At 39.5% G+C, this 19,159-nt stretch overlaps 1 protein-coding gene across 4 annotated transcripts in view; it reads right to left on the reverse strand.

The window, feature by feature from the left end:
• Positions 1-434: 434 nt before the first annotated feature.
• IPO11 (importin 11) overlaps positions 435-19,159 on the reverse strand; it is a 230,911-nt gene continuing 212,186 nt past the window's right edge. For all 4 annotated transcript variants that reach the window (XM_050793725.1, XM_050793727.1, XM_050793726.1 and 1 more), the window contains one exon: positions 435-1,877. In XM_050793725.1, coding sequence (XP_050649682.1) covers positions 1,713-1,877 — 165 coding nt within the window. In that variant the 3' untranslated portion in view covers positions 435-1,712. The remainder of the gene's footprint in view (positions 1,878-19,159) is intronic.

The raw sequence follows: 19,159 nt of genomic DNA on the forward strand, positions 1-19,159 counted from the left end.
CTTTCCCTGAGATAAGCTTTTTACTTCTTTTGCAAGGTAGCTATTTCAGTAATATTTGCGATGGCACTATAATGAAATCTGTCAGGAATTAGAAGGATGAGTACTTTAACTAAAAAATGAGCATGTTTGAGAATTTCTGATAACACTAATGGGTTAGTGTTTCAAATGAAAATAATTAAGTCAACAAAAAGAAATTCTTGGATCAGTCTTGAGGACTTAGTAATACTGATAAAGAAATATCACTTGAAAGGAGCTTTTTGTCTTTAAATGAAGATAAATTAAAAGGGTAACTAGGATTTGCTACCTGCAGTACTGATACCTACTAGCACAGAATCCAAGCTAGAGTATAAAAGAAAACTCCCTTTCTAAGTCATTGGGCAATTTTTAAGAACTCATTTTTTGGGGGGAGCAAGAAAAGTAGTCAGACAAATCAGTCCAAGGTGAGGTATCTTTGGAAAATTTAATTTGGACCATATTTTCCTCCTCTTTCTGAAAACATCAAATATCCCCATACATTTTGGGTTCCACAGCTTACAAAGGGGCAGTGGGTTTCCCGCAGTTACATACTGTACCCAACTTTCTATAGAAAGATAAAACATTTTCCAACCTTGCTTTTGAGTATTTCCTAAAAAATGCTTTAAAGTTTCCTTACAATCAATGGCAAGTAAAACAAAGTAAGGCTTTTTTTTTCTCCTTTTCCCCTTTTTATGTACTGCATGTTGGAGGAATAAGGAAGGAAGACTAGTTCCATCAGAATACTAGTAATCCTGGTACCCTGGGGATTACTGCTGGATCCTCCCAGGTATACCCCTATTATTGAGGCCCTGATGCACCCCTGCACTGAGGAACCTGAGAAGGGTAAGTACTGAACAGTCTGTCATAGCCACGTGGGACTGTCACAGCACAGGTGGGACTGGGAGTCGCCCAGTTCTTCTTGGTGCTCACAGGAGTAACAAAGGAACTAGGACCAAACCATAACTAGAGGTCTCCCATGTGGTACTGCAGTCTCACACGTTCACTTTTACAGGCCTTACAAATGTACATTTGTAGACTCAACGTATTTACTGGGAAAAAAAAAAAAAAGAAAAAAATGCCTTTACTAATTTCTGTATCAAATTATTAGAATGAAAATAAAAGCATTTGTCTGATGAAACACACTTTCTATGTTAGATGAAAATAACTCCCTTGCAAGATAAGCTTGGTAATGTGTATTTGTCACTATTATACATTTTTGCTTAGTACACACATTTCTTTAATAGCATCATCTGAACAGCTTTGTCAGTTTTCAAACCTTTAGTTTCATTAGCTTAAAAAAAGGATAAGGCAGCCAAATTTAATGAATTTTGGTTGCAGAAAAACATCTCGGGCATTAACTCTTATCTTCAAATGTTAAGAGCACATAATTAAAAGATAAAGTTTCTTCTCTTAACAGGAAACTAAGCAGCTATTGTCATCAAATGTACTTTTACATGTACTTTTTAGTAAAGGGCCCCCTCATAAATATAAAATTAAATTCTTTTGAGGAATAGGTTTGTGATTTTAGTTATGCAGGATTTACATTTATCCTTTACATTTTGTAGTAAAAAAAATGTGTGGTCTTTGCTTATTTTCATGAAGTGATTTCTTCATCTCAGCAGGCTCTCACATACAAACGGCAGGCTAGGTTACTCAGCTTGTTTCTGAAAGGCGAGGCAGCCACATGTCATGTGCTCTTAGAATCCTTGCAAAAATTCCTGTAGCTGGGTGACAATCTCCGTGTCCACCGTTTCCATGAGGGACTGGAAACCTTGTTCTCCTAGCATCTCCTGCTGTGCCTTGAGCTTCTCGTAGATGAACTGCTGCAGTGACACCATATGAACAGGGTCCTTCAGGGCCAGCTGTGGGATACAGAGAGGAGCAAGACTGTGTCAAAAAAGCAAAACAAGTCTCTCCTACCTGCAATTTACAAGTTCTTTGTAATCTCTTCCACAGTAACAAAATTGCTTCTGCCTCTCTTCTTACACAGATTCTGTAATAGTCTCACAGTGGAAAAATCTGTCAAAGAAAATTTCATTTAATTAGTCTAACTTCAGTTCCCTAGGGCCCCCTGAACATGTTTTCTGATTAGCCATTTCTGAAGAGCTGGGGGACTCACTCATATAAAGCATCAAAGCCTAGTAGAAAGCATTCTAAAAGAAACAGAACATGCTGAAGAACATTAAATACAATTGTCCAGCATTCTTAGGAAGATAGGGTAGGCCACTGTGGCAACCCAGTGATGCCCTCAGGATCCAGAGAGGAGACAGGGTTTGCCCTACCCTGGATTGCAATACTATTTAAATTCCTGTATATGCTTCTGGCTGAAAAAAAAAAGGGACTCCTCGTCTCCCACTGGGATATTTGGAAAACAAAAGAAGTATAATTTCATGAAAAATAACCCATAAGTCTACTCCCTAAAGATAACAATGATAAAGGAAAATATTTTGGCTTCTTCTATCCCTGTGGCATGCACATACATACATATACATAAAACACACCTGGACCCAGGCTAAGTGCAATGTGTGATATACCGGATTGAATCCTGGAACTAAGAGTGTTACCAGAAAAACTGGTAAAATCTAAATAAAAGTCTGGAGTTTAGTTAATAATAATGCACTGATGTTGGTTTCTTAATTTCGATAAATGTACCATGTATATCTGAAAAATGCAGGGCTGGGCCCGGTGGCTCATGCCTGTAATCCCAGCACTTTAGGAGGCTGAGGTGGGCAGATCATAAGGTCAGGAGTTTGAGAACAGCCTGCCAATATGGTGAAACCCCGTCTCTACCAAAAATACAAAAATTAGCCTGGCGTGGTGGTGCATGCCTGTAGTCCCAGCTACCTGGGAGGCTGAAGCAGAAGAATCGCCTAAACCCGGGATGTGGAGGTTGCAGTGAGCTGAGATCGCGCCATTGCACTCCAGCCCGGGCGACAGAGCGACAGAGCAAGATTCCGTCTCAAAAAAAAAAAAAAAAAAAAAAAAAAAGAAGAAGAAAAATATAACATACAATGTTAACATTAGGAGAAACTGGATGAGAGGCACATGAGAACCCTTTGTACTATTTTTGTTACTTTTCTGTAAACCTAAAATTATTCCAAATTAAGAAGATTATTCTAAAAAATGGACTCAGCAATTAGAAAAGCATACACCTCTGTGGCCATTTGGTATAAGGACAAACCGCTCTACAGCTGACATCTCATCTTATGTCTTAGCTTATACAAGTGTCTAATCATACAATTTCTAAACAGCTAGGCCTGTGTTCAATTTTGAGATAAAAGCTGACGTCTCCAAGCTCTGAATGACATTCAAGGTTAGTTATTCTCAAGTTAATGACTTCATAAGAACTAGAATACAGATTGGAAAATTCCTGGTTTTGTTCTCTTTCCATTACTTCCACATGCTCTTGCCTTCTAAGAAAGTATGTGATCATTCAAGAAATATTTCCATTGAAATGGGTAATTTAAAATTAGGAATCTTCAGAGGCTTCAGTTATTAGCAAGAGATAATTACCCAGAATTCCTGACTCTGGGGTAACACCAGATAAATGAAGTGTTAATAGCCAGATTCACTTCAAAAGTCCACACGTCGGATTTTAATGAGCAAGTGGCTCAGTATTGCTTAATTTTAAAATTATTACTCTAAGACAGAATGGTTCTAGTTGAAGTGAGTATCAGTTCCCTCTGTTGGTAATGATAGCCTTTTGACATATGCTTCAACCCATGAAGTAGTATTCTAAAGTGGTTCAAGATTTTAGTTTCTGTGGGGCTACTTACAAATTTCTTGTTCTTTGAGATTTCTATCCCTTGAAACAAAGTTTTCCATTATATTTCACTACATTAATAAGATATTTCACCCAGCAAGAATTTAGTGAAGCAAAATCTTTCATTTTCCTAAAGTTATGTGGCATGTCATTATTCACTTTTTAAGCCTATATGTCCAATTATAATTTTTCAAAAACTACTTACCGTAAAGTTATTTTGTCAGAGGCCTTTGAACCAGTGCAACTCCATCTTTTTTTTTTTTTGGGATGGAGTCTCTCTCTCTCTCTCTGTTGCCCAGGCTGGAGTGCAGTGGCACAATCTCAGCTCACCTCAAGCTCTGCCTCCCAGGTTCACGCCATTCTCCTGTCTCAGGAGTAGCTGGGACTACAGGTGCCCACCACCATAGATGACTAATTTGTTTTTATTTTTATTAGAGATGGGGTTTCACTGTGTTAGCCAGGATGGTCTCGATCTCCTGACCTCATGATCCGCCCGCCTCGGCCTCCCAAAGTGCTGGGATTACAGGCGTGAGCCACAGCGCCTGGCCTGCAACTCCATCTTGAATAGGGGCTGGAGAAAATAAGGCGGAGACCTACTGGGCTGCATTCCCAGGATGTTAGACATTCTAAGCCACAGGATGAGAAAGGAGTTCAGCACAAGATATGAGACATAAAGACCTAGCTGATAAGACAGGTTGTGGTAAAGAAGCTGACTAAAACTTCCCAAAACCAAGATGGCCACAAAAGTGACCTGTGGTCATCTTCACTCCTCATTACATGCTAATTATAATGCATTAGCATGCTAAAAGACAATCCCACCAGCACCATGACGATTTACAAATGCCATGGCAATGTCCAGAAGTTACCCTATATAGTCTAAAAAGGGGAGGTACTGGCTGGGTGCCATGGCTCATGCCTGTAATCCCAGCACTTTGGGAGGCTGAAGAGGGCAGATCAACTGAGGTCAGGAGTTCAAGACCAGCCTGACCAACACGGAGAAACCCCATCTCTACTAAAAATACAAAATTAGCTGGGTGTGGTGGAGCATGCCTGTAATCCCAGCTACTTGGGAGACTGAAGCAGGAGAATCGCTTGAACCCAGGAGGCGGAGGTTGCGGTGAGCCTAGATCATGTCATTGCACTCCAGCCTGGGTAACATGAGCAAAACTCCGTTTTTTCAAAACAAAAAGAAAAAGGGGGGGGAGAGGGGGAGGAACCCACAGTTCCAAGAATTGACTACCCCTTCCCCAAAAATCTCATGAACAATCCATCCTTTGTTTTAGCATATAATCAAGAAATACCCATAAAAGGCCAGGCATGGTGGCTCATGCCTGTAATCCCTGCACTTTGGGAGGCCAAGGCAGGTGGATCACCTGAGGTTAGGAGTTTGAGACCGGCCTGGCCCACATGATACAATGAAACCCTGTCTCTACCAAAAAAATACAAAAAATTAGGGGGCCATAGGTGGCGCATGCCTGTAATCCCAGCTACTCGGGAGGTGGAGGCTGCAGTGAGCCGAGATTGTGCCACTTGCACTCTAGCCTGGGCAACAACAGCAAAACTCTGTCTAAAAAAAAGAAAAAAGAAAAAAGAGAGAGAGAGAGAAAGAAAGAGAGAAAGACAGAAAGAGAGAAAAGAGAGAAAGAGAGAAAGAGAGGAAGGAAGGAAGGAAGGGAGGGAGGGAGGGAGGGAGGAAGGAAGGAAGAAGGAAGGGAAAGCAAGCAAGCAAGCAGCCTTTGGGGCTGCTCTGCCTACAGAGTAGCCATTCTTTATTCCTTTACTTTCTTAATAAGCTTGCTTTCATTTCACTTCACTCTGTGGACTCAACCCTAATTCTTTCTTGCGTGAGATCCAAGAGCCCTCTCATGGGATCTGGATCAGGACCCCTTTCTGGTAACAATTTCCTACTGAATTTTGCTAAAGTGTTTTCCATCCTAGGAAAATACTAAATAATTGCTAACTTTGAATTTAATTTTTCTCACTTAGAAATGGAACATTTTTTAATAATAATAATATATTCAGGCTTCCTTTCCATGAAACTTGGTAGATGACACACAAATACACTAGGTATATAAGAGAACAAAAAAATCTTAAAGGAAAATTTATCTACAACAATGTATTTAACCATGTGGTCTTCAAAAATTCCTTAGTTTAATTAAAATATCTTTGGTTTCAAAATTCCCTTCTTTTCTGACTTCTAATTGTTTTGCTGCAGGTAACTGTCAATTTCTGAAATATATCTAAAATAACTAAGTTTCTAAGATCTGTTGGATGTAAACTCTCCTAACTTTGTGGCTTAATGAAGAGTATGAGTCCGGCAGATACCAACCAGAACAAACTTAATCAATAGGGTGCGGCAATACAAACTCAATCATCAAATTATACCCACTGTGAAATCCAATCTGTCCTTTGAGAAGCTTGGAATACAATTTCTAAATGATCACCTTGTAAGTAAAGGAACATTTTACATTGCTATGTCTAGAAACACTGGGACCTAGACTTCATGAGATAAAAATGGCAGTACATACATACATATATACATACATGTCTCAGTAAACAAATTAAAATTCTAATTTAGCAATTACCTTATAATCTAGGTTTCCTGATATAATTATTTTTCTTTCTATTAGTCCTTGACCACTATTACTTGGGCATTCTTACTCTAGTATGCCTTTATTGCAATGTGCTTTAAATCTCTGAGAGTAAACTTGAGAGCAATGCACAACTTAAGGAATCAGACAAAGTAATTATTTCAAGCCTAGATCTGAGCAACAGAACATCTGCTTATTTCTTCACGTTTCGGTATGCAATGATCTTCAGAGCAATTAAATGGGAATCAAAATACAACATCCACATTTACTAAACTCCAATCACAAGCAAGGCTTCTGCTAGGTACAGGGTAGGCCATTCACATATATAATTTCATTTAAAATTAATAATAAGAATAAAGGAGGAAAGGGAAGCCTCAGCAATGTCACAACAAATCTTTATACAATAGTTCTTCACCTGGCAGCATAAGGGAATCATTCGGGGAACTTTAAAAAATGCTGATGTCTAAGTCCTACCCCTAGTGATTCTGATTTTAAGTAGTTTCAAGTTCTAGAATATTTAAAAGCTCCACAAGTGATTGTGATATACATCCAAAAATAAGAAACATTGCTACAGAAAAATGTGGGCCAAGAGTTTTGAGGCCTAACCTCTCAAGTAAACACAATAAAACATCTACAGGTATTTCTATATGCATTAACATAAAAGAATACAGACAACACGCTAAATAAAACACGTAACACTTGAAAAAAAAACAAAATAAAAACCCTTCAGCTACTAATTATAAGCTCTTTAAACTCAAACCCATTTACCATTACTTACTTGCCAGAAACCTTTCAGGTTTCCTTTCTCTTTTAGTCTCAGAGGCAATTTTGAGGGAGTTTTACTTTACTGTGTGCATACTAGGAAATGCTGATGACTTTTTTTTTTTTAATCATTGTTTGACTCCTCCACTGTCCAAAAGTTTAGTGTGCTTCTGAGTTTCGTTTTTATTTCCTGAATTCCAGAGGATTCCTCAAATCACAGGGTAAATAAGATTCAAATTTGTAAAGGACGTTCATTTAGCCTGCTTTTCCTAACTAGTTATTGCTAGCATATAACAGCAACATACATTTACATATAATTATCACTTATTAAATTCTCTTCATAGTTGATCTGTTGATCTTCTTGGACTTTTCTGGCTTAAATTACTGACAGAGACAGGGGGCAGCCAAGGCCCCACTCTCCTTCCTGCTGAAACCTCGCCTTCAAGCCTAAAACAGCCTGAAGGCTGAAAAACAGGACTGCAGGCCTGGGAGAACCTCCAACCGGCCTGCCCCCTGGGAGGACTGGGTGGAGTCTTGGGAAATTTATGCCCCGTTTGCAGGGGGAGGAGCCTGGCCTGTCCTGTTCCTGTGTGGTAGGTATCCTGGGATTCAATCTGTGAGATGGGGGCCTGTTAACAGGTACCCCTGTCACTTTGCTGAGTTTTTTTCCATTTTGCCCAATAAATTCTGTTCCTCCTCGCCCTTCAAAGTGTCTGCGAGCCTAATCCTTCCTGGTCATGTGACAATAACTTGGTTTTTACTACAATATTATCATTACAATGACTTCTGAATTTCGTCTCTTCTTTGCCAAAACTTAAAACTTACATCCACTCTCTTCTCATTACATCGGATAGAAACTCTGTATAACAGACTATTGTATCATCATCATCAAACTCTTTTACTCTTCTTCCTAGGCCACACAGACCACATTTCCCAGCCAATGGAATGTGAGCAGAAATGATAAGTGCCATTATTCAACCTAACTCTTACTCCTACTCATTCTTTTTCACAGTTTTCCAGCTAGACAGAGCCATGTGTTAAAGCCATGCATTTCAATAAGTCTGGATTGCAAACCAAAAATAAAATTATAAGCCCCCACCCCCCCGCCATCCACCATCCATTTGAATGAACTTCCTCTTTGGCCAGGACACTCTTAAAATTTAACCTGAAAGACTACTTCAGGCCATGATGGTAAGCAGATGTGCCTCATTATACCTCTCCAGTATTAGAATCAACACAGACATTAAGTCTGACAAGAGATATTTATAATTTACTCTCTTTGAAGCCTACTACCTGGAGGCTTCATCTGCATGAGAAAACTTTGGTATCCACAACCCAGACATTTCCTTTCTATTGACCCCAGGTCTTCAGAAAAACTCAACCGTCAACCAGAAAAAAATCTACCAATAATCTGGAAGCCTCCTGCCTCCACATTTTGTCTCACCTTTCTGGACCAAACCAATCTATTTCTTTTTTTAGACAGAGTCTTGCTCTGTCATCCAGGCTGGAGTGCAGTGGCGCAATCTCGGCTCACTGCAAGCTCCGCCTCCCAGGTTCACACCATTCTCCTGCTTCAACCTCCCAAGTAGCTGGGACTACAGGCGCCCGCCACCTCACCCGGCTAATTTTTTATATTTTTAAGAGAGACAGGGTTTCACCGTGTTAGCCAGGATGGTCTTGATCTCCTGACCTCATGACCCGCCCTCCTCTGCCTCCCAAAGTGCTGGGATTACAGGCGTGAGCCACCTTGCCCAGCCCTGTATTTCTTAAATGTATTTGATTGAAGTCTCATGTCTCCCTAAAATGTATAAAACCAAGATGTACCCCAACCACCTTGGGCACATGTTCTCAGATCTCCTGAGGGCTGTGTCACAGGCCATGGTAACTCATATTTGGCTCAGAATAAATCTCTTTAAATATTTTACAGAGTATGACTCTTTGTTGACAGGATCATCCCTCAAAGACTTCAGATTTCAAGACCCACTCCTGCTCCTCCCTCTCTTATGTTTTTCCTGGGCAATAAACTATTACTTTGAGATTCCAGAGGTCTGTTATAGAAGACAGCATTTCCTGGCATTTAGAATATTCACTATCCAGTGGTATGTTTGTGCACAGTTTCAAATAGATATTTTAGCATGGTAAAGACATAATATTCTATTCCTATTTCTATAAGAAATTTTACCAGGAATAAATGCTAAATTTAATGTTAGATTAAATTTGCTGATAGTAATTTACATTTCTGTATCTATTTTTATTTTAAAAAGCCATCTACACTTTTCTGTTTTATTCTTTTTTCTAGGTTCTAGAATAGCTGAACTAGCATAGAATGATGTATTCCTTAAAACTGGATACAAAGAAAGGAAGGGAGGGAGGGAGGGAAGAACAAAAGAAGAAAAAGGGTGGAAAGACAAGCTGTTGCTAAAAGAATGTCATTAGTACTTTTTCATTTTACAAACAGGGTCTCACTCTGTCTCCCAGGCTGGAGTGCAGTGGTGCGATCTCGGCTCACTACAGCCTCTGCCTCCTGGGTTCAAGCAATTCTTCTGCCTCAGCCATTCAAGAGGCTGGGATTACAGGCATGCAATACCATGCCTGGCTAATTTTTGCGTTTTCTGTAGAACCAGGGTTTCACCATGTTGGCCAGGCTGGTCTGAACTCCTGACCTCAAGTGATCCACCTGTCTGTCTTGGCCTCCCAAAATGCTGCCATTACAGGCATGAGCCACCCAGCCTGGCCTGTCATTAGTAATATTAAATGAATTAAACTACATTAAAAAAAAGACTGATAGTACATTCTGTTAAAACCACTTGCAACGAGCAAGCAAGAAACATTTGAGAGGAGGGACTTTTGCGGGCAAGAAGGCAATTAAAAATACTTCTTCCATGGTTATAAATCTATTTCTATCTGGTTCTAAGTGATTTTTCTTTTTGCAAAATTAATATGGGGGAGAACTGTTCTGAAAAGATTTTTCCATTGATTAGCCTAGACTCGCATGTATAATACCTGAAGCCATACTATATGCCTTCTTATTCCTAATATTTTATGTTTATTCTTCTACCCCTTGATTAAATTGGCCAGGTTTATCTACTTTGTGGGCATTTTAAAAAGAAAAACAGGCAAACAATACTTATTCATCAATTTTAGTACTTTTCTGCCTTCTAATTTTTAAAATTATTGTCTTCTATTTTTCAAAGGCTGATTATTTATAATGTCTTCTATTTTTCCTTTTTTTCACATCTTGACATCAGTAGAGTTCATTTATTTTCATTTTTTCTTGTATAATAATAAAATTACTTAAGGCTAGGAATAATTGTGTTCACACGTTTTTATGTGTAACAATCTCAAAGCTGTATATCATCTACTTCAAAATTTCAAGCTTCCCCTTTAAAATACTGTTTAAAAAACTTTATGAAACCAATATTTCTCTCAACCTTTGTGTAATATCTGGTTTTACTTTAATGTGGTCAGATAATTTAACCTGTACTATTTCTACTTTGAGAAATTAGGGATTTTCTTTGTTAGCCTAGAATGTGCTCAGTTTTTGTAAATGTTTCACGAATATTTATATATATAGATATTAAGTTTCCTGATATTATTCAGATCTGTCACTATACACATACTAGATCATCTTAAGTTCAACTAAACATAGGCTCACAAGACTACCATACGCTATGCTTAGCATCAGTTTATACAGAAGGCTGTGGGGAAGACTTGCTATCAAAAAAAAAGAAAATGTGTAGGAAAATAAGATAAATTTTGTACCAATACAAATGTTACAATCTTACATGTATTTTCAGAATCCTATAAAAAAGTATGTTGCTTTTTGAGATAATTTCTTATATGTTTTATAAAAGCATTTCTACTTGTAAGTCAATTTTGGCAGTGCAATTTAGGACTATCTCTATTCAATTTCTAGCGATGGGGTGATCTCTTTACATTAAAAAAAAAATCAACTTTAATATATAACTAAATTAAATAATAGGGAATTGTTTTCTTTCCATTCATCTTATTGTCACTAAAGTAAAATGACTACATAATAAAGTGTAACAGAATATTTAGGGGTGTGCTATGCACATCAATGTTACAAAATTAGAAAATAACAGACTGCTAGAGATCTAAAAGTGCCACTATCCAGCAATGCCTTTAGTTCTATTACTTCCCTCTCAGAAATATAATTAATATTCCTGTTTGTCCACTATGGGAGAGAATATACTATAAAACCAAACATGTGAATTAATACATTGTTCCTATTGTATGTGGACACCAGGTGATTCAGAGAATGGAAAGAAGGTAAACTGTGGAGGAAAAATCAGATGAGATTTCTATTTGAAATCTAAATGTCATGGATATGCTGAGTTTTCTGAATATCATTTATTTCCATCTACACTTTTATTACAGGGACTGAGAAATCTGAACAAGTATGAACATCTATAGGACACAGCTGCTCCCTTATAGCTCCTTATTGTTCCAATTGCCTTTGTGGTTCCAAGAAGCAAGATCACTGAGCAAATCTTAGGAGAATCTCAAGTCTCTTGGTAAAAATGCTCAATAAGGTCAAGCTATCAGGTGAAGGACTGAAAAGTGCAGGTGCTACAAAGAGGAAATGTTGAATGAGAAGCTTTAAAGGCAAGAAAGTTTAATAATGAGTCAGTCAGTGTCCTCAATCTCTTTCAAAAATTTGATTTCATCAAATGGTATATCAATAATTTATAAAAATGATAAAATGTGATGGAGATGAATAAGGGGCTAAAAACTTTCCATCTTGACCATCTGGTGACAGAGCAAAATTGTTTAATAAACCAAGTTTGACTATGAAGCTAATTCTTCTAAAGCAGATCCTGTTCTGTCACTGATTTTTTTTTTTTTTTTTGTCCGAGTCAGAGTCTCACTCTGTGGCCAAGGCTGGAGTGCAGTGGCGCAACCTTGGCTCACTGCAACCTCTGCCTCCCAGGTTCAAGCGATTCTCGTGCCTCAGCCTCCTGAGTAGCAGGGACTACAGGGGCATGGCACACGCCCAGCTGATTTTTGTGTTTTTAGTATAGATGGGGTCACGCCATGTTAGCCAGGCTGGTCTCAAGTGATCCACCCGCCTCGGCCTCTCAAAGTGCTGAGATTACAGGTGTGAGCCACTGTACCCAGCCATCTCACTGGTTTTTATTATCACAGATCAGATGTATACATATTTCTAAAAGTTATTTGTTTATATTTTGATTTACTGAGGAATTTTCAGAAACAGTAGAAAACTTTTGGCAAGAAAATATTTGAGATTGTGCTTAGCCACATCTAAGAAAACTTCCTGGCATTTTCCTACTACAGGATCTCAACTTTCTCCTCCTGCCCACCCCGCCCATCAACATTTGGCTACCTACAGATTAACTGCTTCCACTCAGTGAATAATGATGCCATTAAATAGATACATCCACATAGCCAGTTAGCTGTCCTTGGGCCTCAGTAACAGAAATATGTTCTCTCTGTTTTCTGTTCTGGCTCCTCCTCCTCTCTGTTCTGCACCACTGCCACCCCCTTCCCTTCCACCCATCTTCCACTTTTAATGACCTGTCATGACACATGTACCTATCAAGATAATCCAAATGTACCTATCTTTGATCAGCAAATTCCATTTTGTCATGTGTGAAATAACCAGAATGGAGTCACTTGTGCTAGATGCCATGTAATCAAACTAAATTTCAAAACAGACCAGTTTTCTAAAAATGGGATTCACAGTAACCAATCGAAAGGGGCCCAGTAAACCTGAGATAGCATGATAATGAAGCACCCTTTCCCTTAGCCCATCCAAGGAAAGTAACCAAATGTTAACCAATCCACTGTTTGTACTATGCTGTTTACTTGTCCCTGCTCAAGTTCCCTTACAAAAACCAACTCTTCCACCACCTCCTCAGAGCGCCTATCTATTTTGCAGACTGGATGCTGCCTGATTCATGAATCACTAATAAAAACTAATGAAATCTTTGAAACTCACTTTGTTGAAATTTTGTTCTTTGATACATGAAACATATTCACAGGTTCCAGGGATTAGGACATGCACATCCTTGGGGGGATGAGAGAGATTATTCTGCCTGCTACACTTATGGCATACAAGGCCCTCTATAAGCCATTTGCTATTTTGGCATGTGGTATGCACCTAATAAATACTTCTTGAATGGTACTCCTACAACTACCCGCTGCTCAGTGAAACAAGATAATTATACTTGCAAAATCTAAACTCAAACAAAACTACACCAACAAAACATGAGTGGCTTAAATTCAGGGTTTCTCAAACGTGGCACCATCAAACATTGGGTAGATAATTCTTTTTAAGGGGGGGTTGTTCTGATACAGACAGGAAACAGGGAAATACTGGGTAGAAGAGGGCGGTTTCCCAGCAAAGGCCCCCACCCTCAAGCCTGGAAACTGGACGCCCTAAATGGTAACAGGCACTCCTGTTTTCATGCCCAAAAGTTTCCGCATGGCCCACTACACCCCGCTATCCTGTACCTATATAAACCCCAATCCACCTGGCCTGCACAGGGCGGAAAACCGCTTAAAGGCATTGTTAAGCCACAAACAATTAGCATAAGCGATCTGTGTCTTAAGGGTGTGTTCCTACTGCAGTGAACCAAGCCCCTCCCTTCCTTTCCCATAAGGGATACTATTAGTTAATTTAATATCTATAGAAACAGTGCTAATGACTGGTTTGCTGTTAATAAATATGTGGGTAAATCTCTGTTCGAGGCTCTCAGCTCTGAAGGCTGTGAGACCCCTGATTACCCACTTCACACCTCTGTATTTCTGTGTGTGTGTCTTTAATTCCTCTAGCGCCGCTGGGTTAGGGTCTCCCCGACCGAGCTGGTCTCAGCAAGTGGTGTCCATTCGTGGGGGCTTGAATCCAGGTGGAAGGATCGCCAAGTGATGGCTGGAATGGAAAACTAGCTGGAGGACACCCGAGTACTCTCAAAGCAATCCCCGTGGTGAGTAAGAAGGGGAGCTTGGAAGCATCAGGGTAACAATGGGACAGGTTTGGGGTCTGGTTCGTTCCAGCCTTGGAACTTTTTCACACTGATAACGAGGAGGAACAAGAGTATAGTAAAGTAACAGAAGAGGTTACAGAGCATGTTTATTTGCCAACTACAGCTAAAGCGGCAAGGGAAGAAGAGGTTCATCCCTACACTTCTGCACTCCCTCCTCATTATTTTGAAGAAGATGACCCCCCAAATCTTTCTTTTCTGGAGGACACTTGGCGAAAAGTAGTTGTCCCAGTGACTGCTTGAGCAGCGCCTTGAGTGACCGCTCTTAGTTCTATTCAGGTAGGAATTCAGCAAGCTAGACAAGAAAGTGATTTAGAGGCTTGGCAGTTCCCTGTTAGAATACACCCCCCAGATCAAGAGGGAAGTATTATAGCTACATTTGAGCCTTTTCCTTTTAAATTACTCAAAGAATTAAAACAAGCAATAAATCAGTACAGACCAGGTTCTCCTTTTGTAATGGGACTGTTAAAAGAACGTTATTGTTTCCAGTCGGATGATTCCTACTGACTGGGATGTTCTTACTCGAGCCTGTCTAACTCCTGCTTGGTTCTTACAATTTAAAACTTGGTGGGCAGACGAAGCTTCCATTCAGGCTGCTCGCAATGCCCAGGCCCAACCTCAAATTAATATAACTGCACACCAACTTTTGGGGGTTGGCGGCTGGACTGGTTTAGATGCACAACTGGTCATGGAGGATGATGCCATAGAACAGCTTAGAGGAGTGTGCATTAGGGTTTGGGGAAAAAATCACTTCAGGTGGAGAACAATACCCTTCCTTCAGTGCTATAAAACAGGGACCCAGAGAACCACATGTTGATTTTACAGCTCAGTTACAGGAGTCTCTTAAGATTATTGCAGATTCCGCTGCTCAGGATATAGTGTTGCAGTTATTAGCTTTCGACAATGTTAATCCCGACTGCCAGGCTGCTCTGCAACCTATTAGAGGGAAAACACATTTAGTTGATTATATCAAGGTCTGTGATGGTATCGGAGGTAATCTGCATAAAACTACCTTGTTGGCACAGGCAATGGCAGGACTGAGAGTGGATAAAGGAAATACTCAATTTCCTGGAGCTTGTTTTAACTGTGGGAAGCATGGTCATACTAAAAAAGAAGGTAGAAAAAATCAGTGAGTCAGGCTGCCAGATAGGGGAAAAAAGAAAACTGTTGAGCCTGAAATATGTCCAAAATGTAAAAAAGGAAAACACTAGGCTAGTCAGCGTCACTCTAAGTTTGATAAAGAAGGGAACCCGATTTCAGGAAATGCCATGAGGGGTCCGTCCCGGGCCCTGTTCTAAACCGGGGCATTTCTAGCTCAGGCCATTCCCTCACCCCTGTATAATGTCCGTCCCCCGCCACAGCCAGTAGTGCCGCGGTAGATTTATGCTGCACAAAAGCTGTGGGCCTTCTGCCTGGGGAACCCCCACAAAACATACCAACAGGAATCTGTGGACCCTTGCCAGCAGGGACAACAGGATTACTTTTAGGAAAGTCTAGTTTAAGTTTAAAAGGCGTACAAATACATTCAGGAGTCATTGATTCAGCTTATAATGGGGAAATTCAAATTGTTGTATCTACTTCTGTTCCTTGAATAGTAGAGCCACGAGAGCGCATAGCACAGCTACTGATTCTGCCATATGTGCGAATGGGAAAAAGTGAAATTAAATGAACAGGAGGATTTAGAAGCACAAATAAACAAGGCAAAACAGCTTACTGGGTAAATCAAATTACCGATAAGCATCCTACCTGTGAAATAACTATTCAAAGAAAGAAATTTAAAGGTTTGGCAGATACACGGGCAGACATTTCAATCATTTCTCTACAGTACTGGCCGTCCACGTGGCCAATTCAACCTGCTCAATATAACATGGTTGGAGTTGGTAAAGCCAATGAAGTATATCAAAGTAGTTACATTCTGCATTGTGAAGGGCCTGATGGACAACCTGGGACTATTCAACCAATTATAACTTCTGTACCTATAAATTTATGGGCAAGAGATTTATTACAACAATGGGGAGCACAAGTTCTAATTCCAGAACAATTATATAGCCCTCAAAGTCAATATATGATATATGAAATGGGTATGTCCCTGGTATGGGACTAGAAAAAAAATTTGCAAGGTTTGAAAGAACCACTTCAAGTGGAAAAACAAAGTTCCCACCAAAGATTAGGAACAAATTTTTGATGGCGGCCATTGTTAAGCCTCCAGAACCTGTACCTTTAAAATGGTTAACAGATAAGCCAATTTGGATAGAACAACGGCCACTAAGTAAAGAAAAACTGGAGGCTTTAGAGAAATTAGTTGCTGAACAATTAGAAAATGGGCACGTAGCTCCAACATTTTCTCCTTGGAATTCTCCAGCTTTCATAATTAAGAAAAAATCAGGTAAACGGAGAATGTTAACTGACTTAAGAGCCATCAATTCAGTTATACAACCTATGGGAGCATTACAGCCAGGATTGCCTTCTCCTGCTACAATTCCGAAAAAATGGCCTTTAATAGTCATAGATTTAAAAGACTGTTTCTTTACTATCCCTTTAGCTGAGCAAGACTATGAACAGTTTGCATTTACAATTCCTGCAGTAAACAACCTGCAGCCTGCTAAGTGTTATCACTGGAAAGTGTTGCTACAGGGCATGTTAAACAGACCTTCCATTTGCCAGACATATGTGGGGCAAGCAATTGAACCTACTCGTAAAAAATTTTCACAGTGTTACATTATTCACTATATGGATGATATACTTTGTGCTGCCCCCACTCGAGAAATATTATTCCAATGTTATGATCACTTGTAAAATTCCATTTCTTGTGCTGGTTTAATGATAGCCCCTGACAAAATTCAGATTACTTCTCCTTACTCCTACTTGGGGACCTTAGCAAATGACACTATTGCACCACAGAAAGTAAACACATGTAGGGATAAATTAAAAATATTAAATTATTTTCAAAAATTACTAGGGGATATTCACTGGATATGACCTGCTCTAGGCATTTCTACCTATGCCATAAGTAATCTGTTTTCTATCCTTAAAAGAAATCCTAGTCTCACTAGCCCTAGGCAATTAACAAAACAGGCTGAGGCAGAGTTACAACTGATTGAAAAGCAAGTCCATAAAGCTCAGATAAATAGATCCAGAGAAGACTCTAGATTTGCTAATTTTTTCAACTCAGCATTCACCTAGTGGTGTTACTGTCCAAGAACAGGACTTAGTAGAGTGGCTTTTTCTTCCACATACTAATTCACAGACTCTAACTCCTTATTTAGATCAAATCGCTACTATGATAGGGATTGGGAGAACTCGCATTGTTAAATTACATGGATATGATCCTGGAAAAATTATTGTCCCTCTCACGAAGGCACAAATACAGCAAGCCTTTATAAACAGTCTTACTTGGCAAACTCATTTAGCTGACTTTGTGGGTATTCTCAATAATCATTTTCCTAAAACGAAGCTGTTTCAGTTTTTGAAATTAACTAACTGGATTCTCCCTAAAATAACTAAATTTAAACCAACTGAAGGTGTTGAGAATGTTTTTACAGACGGGTCTAGTAATGGTAAAGCTTCTTATTTAGGCTCAAAAAGTAAAGTTTTCCAGACGCCCTATACTTCAGCTCAAAAAACGGAGCTTGTAGCTGTAATTGAGGTATTGACTGCTTTTGATATGCCTATTAATGTGATTTCTGATTCTTCATACGTGGTTCACTCCACAGTTAATTGAAAATGCTCAGTTATGATTTCATACACAAGATCAATTGATGACAAAAACAAAAAAAGGAGGAGAAATAGGGATTACAGGGCAGCCCATACACAATTGAATCTAGCATTATTTGGTGAAAAGATCCAATAACAAAAAGTTAATAAATAGGTAAAATAATAACTTGGGGTAGAGGTTATGCTTGTATTTCTCCAGGCCAAAATCAACAGCCAATTTGGATACCATCAAGACACCTGAAACCTTATCATGAGCCAGATGTCGAGGAGGAGATTCCGGGAGCATCCCGAGGACCCCCTGGTTGCAGCCATGTTGAGGCTGATGCTGAGGAGGACCCCAACTGTCACGAACAACACCTGTCGAACACAGCCACCCACCTGGGGACAGATCAAGAAGCTGTCACAGATGGCAGAAGAAAACCTGAGGAAAGCAGGACAACCAGTCACAATGAATAATTTAATGGTAGCTATGATAGCGGTTATCACCACTGCTGTGAGTATTCCTTCAATAAGGGCTGACACAGAGAACAATTATACTTATTGCGTATATTTATCAATCTTGGCTGGCAATAATGCCTGGATGCAATCACTCTGACACAGTTATACATGCTTTCTGATCTCAGTATTTACCATAATAAATCTGCTCCTATAATTGAGACGTACCGCCCTCAAAAACCTATTTGTCAACAGGATTGGACCCAGTTAGAAAAAATGAACGTACTTGTTTAGGAAGATTGCACTGCAGAACAGGCAAAGGTGCTGTACAACGATTCCTATGGAATCATTATTAATTGGTCCTCTAAGGGGATGTTTAGCTTGAATTGCACCTCTCAGTCTGCGTGCCAGGGCCACACTACGTTCAGCTGATCTGAACAAAATGGTCAGATGGAAGAAATGATAAGAAGTATGGCAAAAATTCCTGTTATCTGGAACCGTGACGGTATAGTGGCACCTCAACCTCAAATGATATGGACCGCTCTAGAAGCTTAACATAAGGATTTGTGGAAACTATTAAATGCTCTTAATAAGATCAAAATTTGGGAAAGAATAAAAAAGCATCTAGAAGGACACTCTACAAACTTGGTTTTGAATACAGCAAAATTAAAACAAACAAATATTTAAAGCATCCCAGGCACACCTGATCCTAATGCCAGGAACTGGAGTGCTTAAAGGAGCTGCAGACAAATTAGCAGCTAGTAACTCATTAAAAATGGATAAAAACACCTGGAAGCTCTGTGGTTTCAACGACGATCATGCTTTTAATCTATGTTGTCTTTGTATAGTCTGCA

The sequence above is a fragment of the Macaca thibetana genome, chromosome 6 (genome assembly GCF_024542745.1).
Source record: "Macaca thibetana thibetana isolate TM-01 chromosome 6, ASM2454274v1, whole genome shotgun sequence".
In the NCBI taxonomy this organism is placed as follows: domain Eukaryota; kingdom Metazoa; phylum Chordata; class Mammalia; order Primates; family Cercopithecidae; genus Macaca; species Macaca thibetana.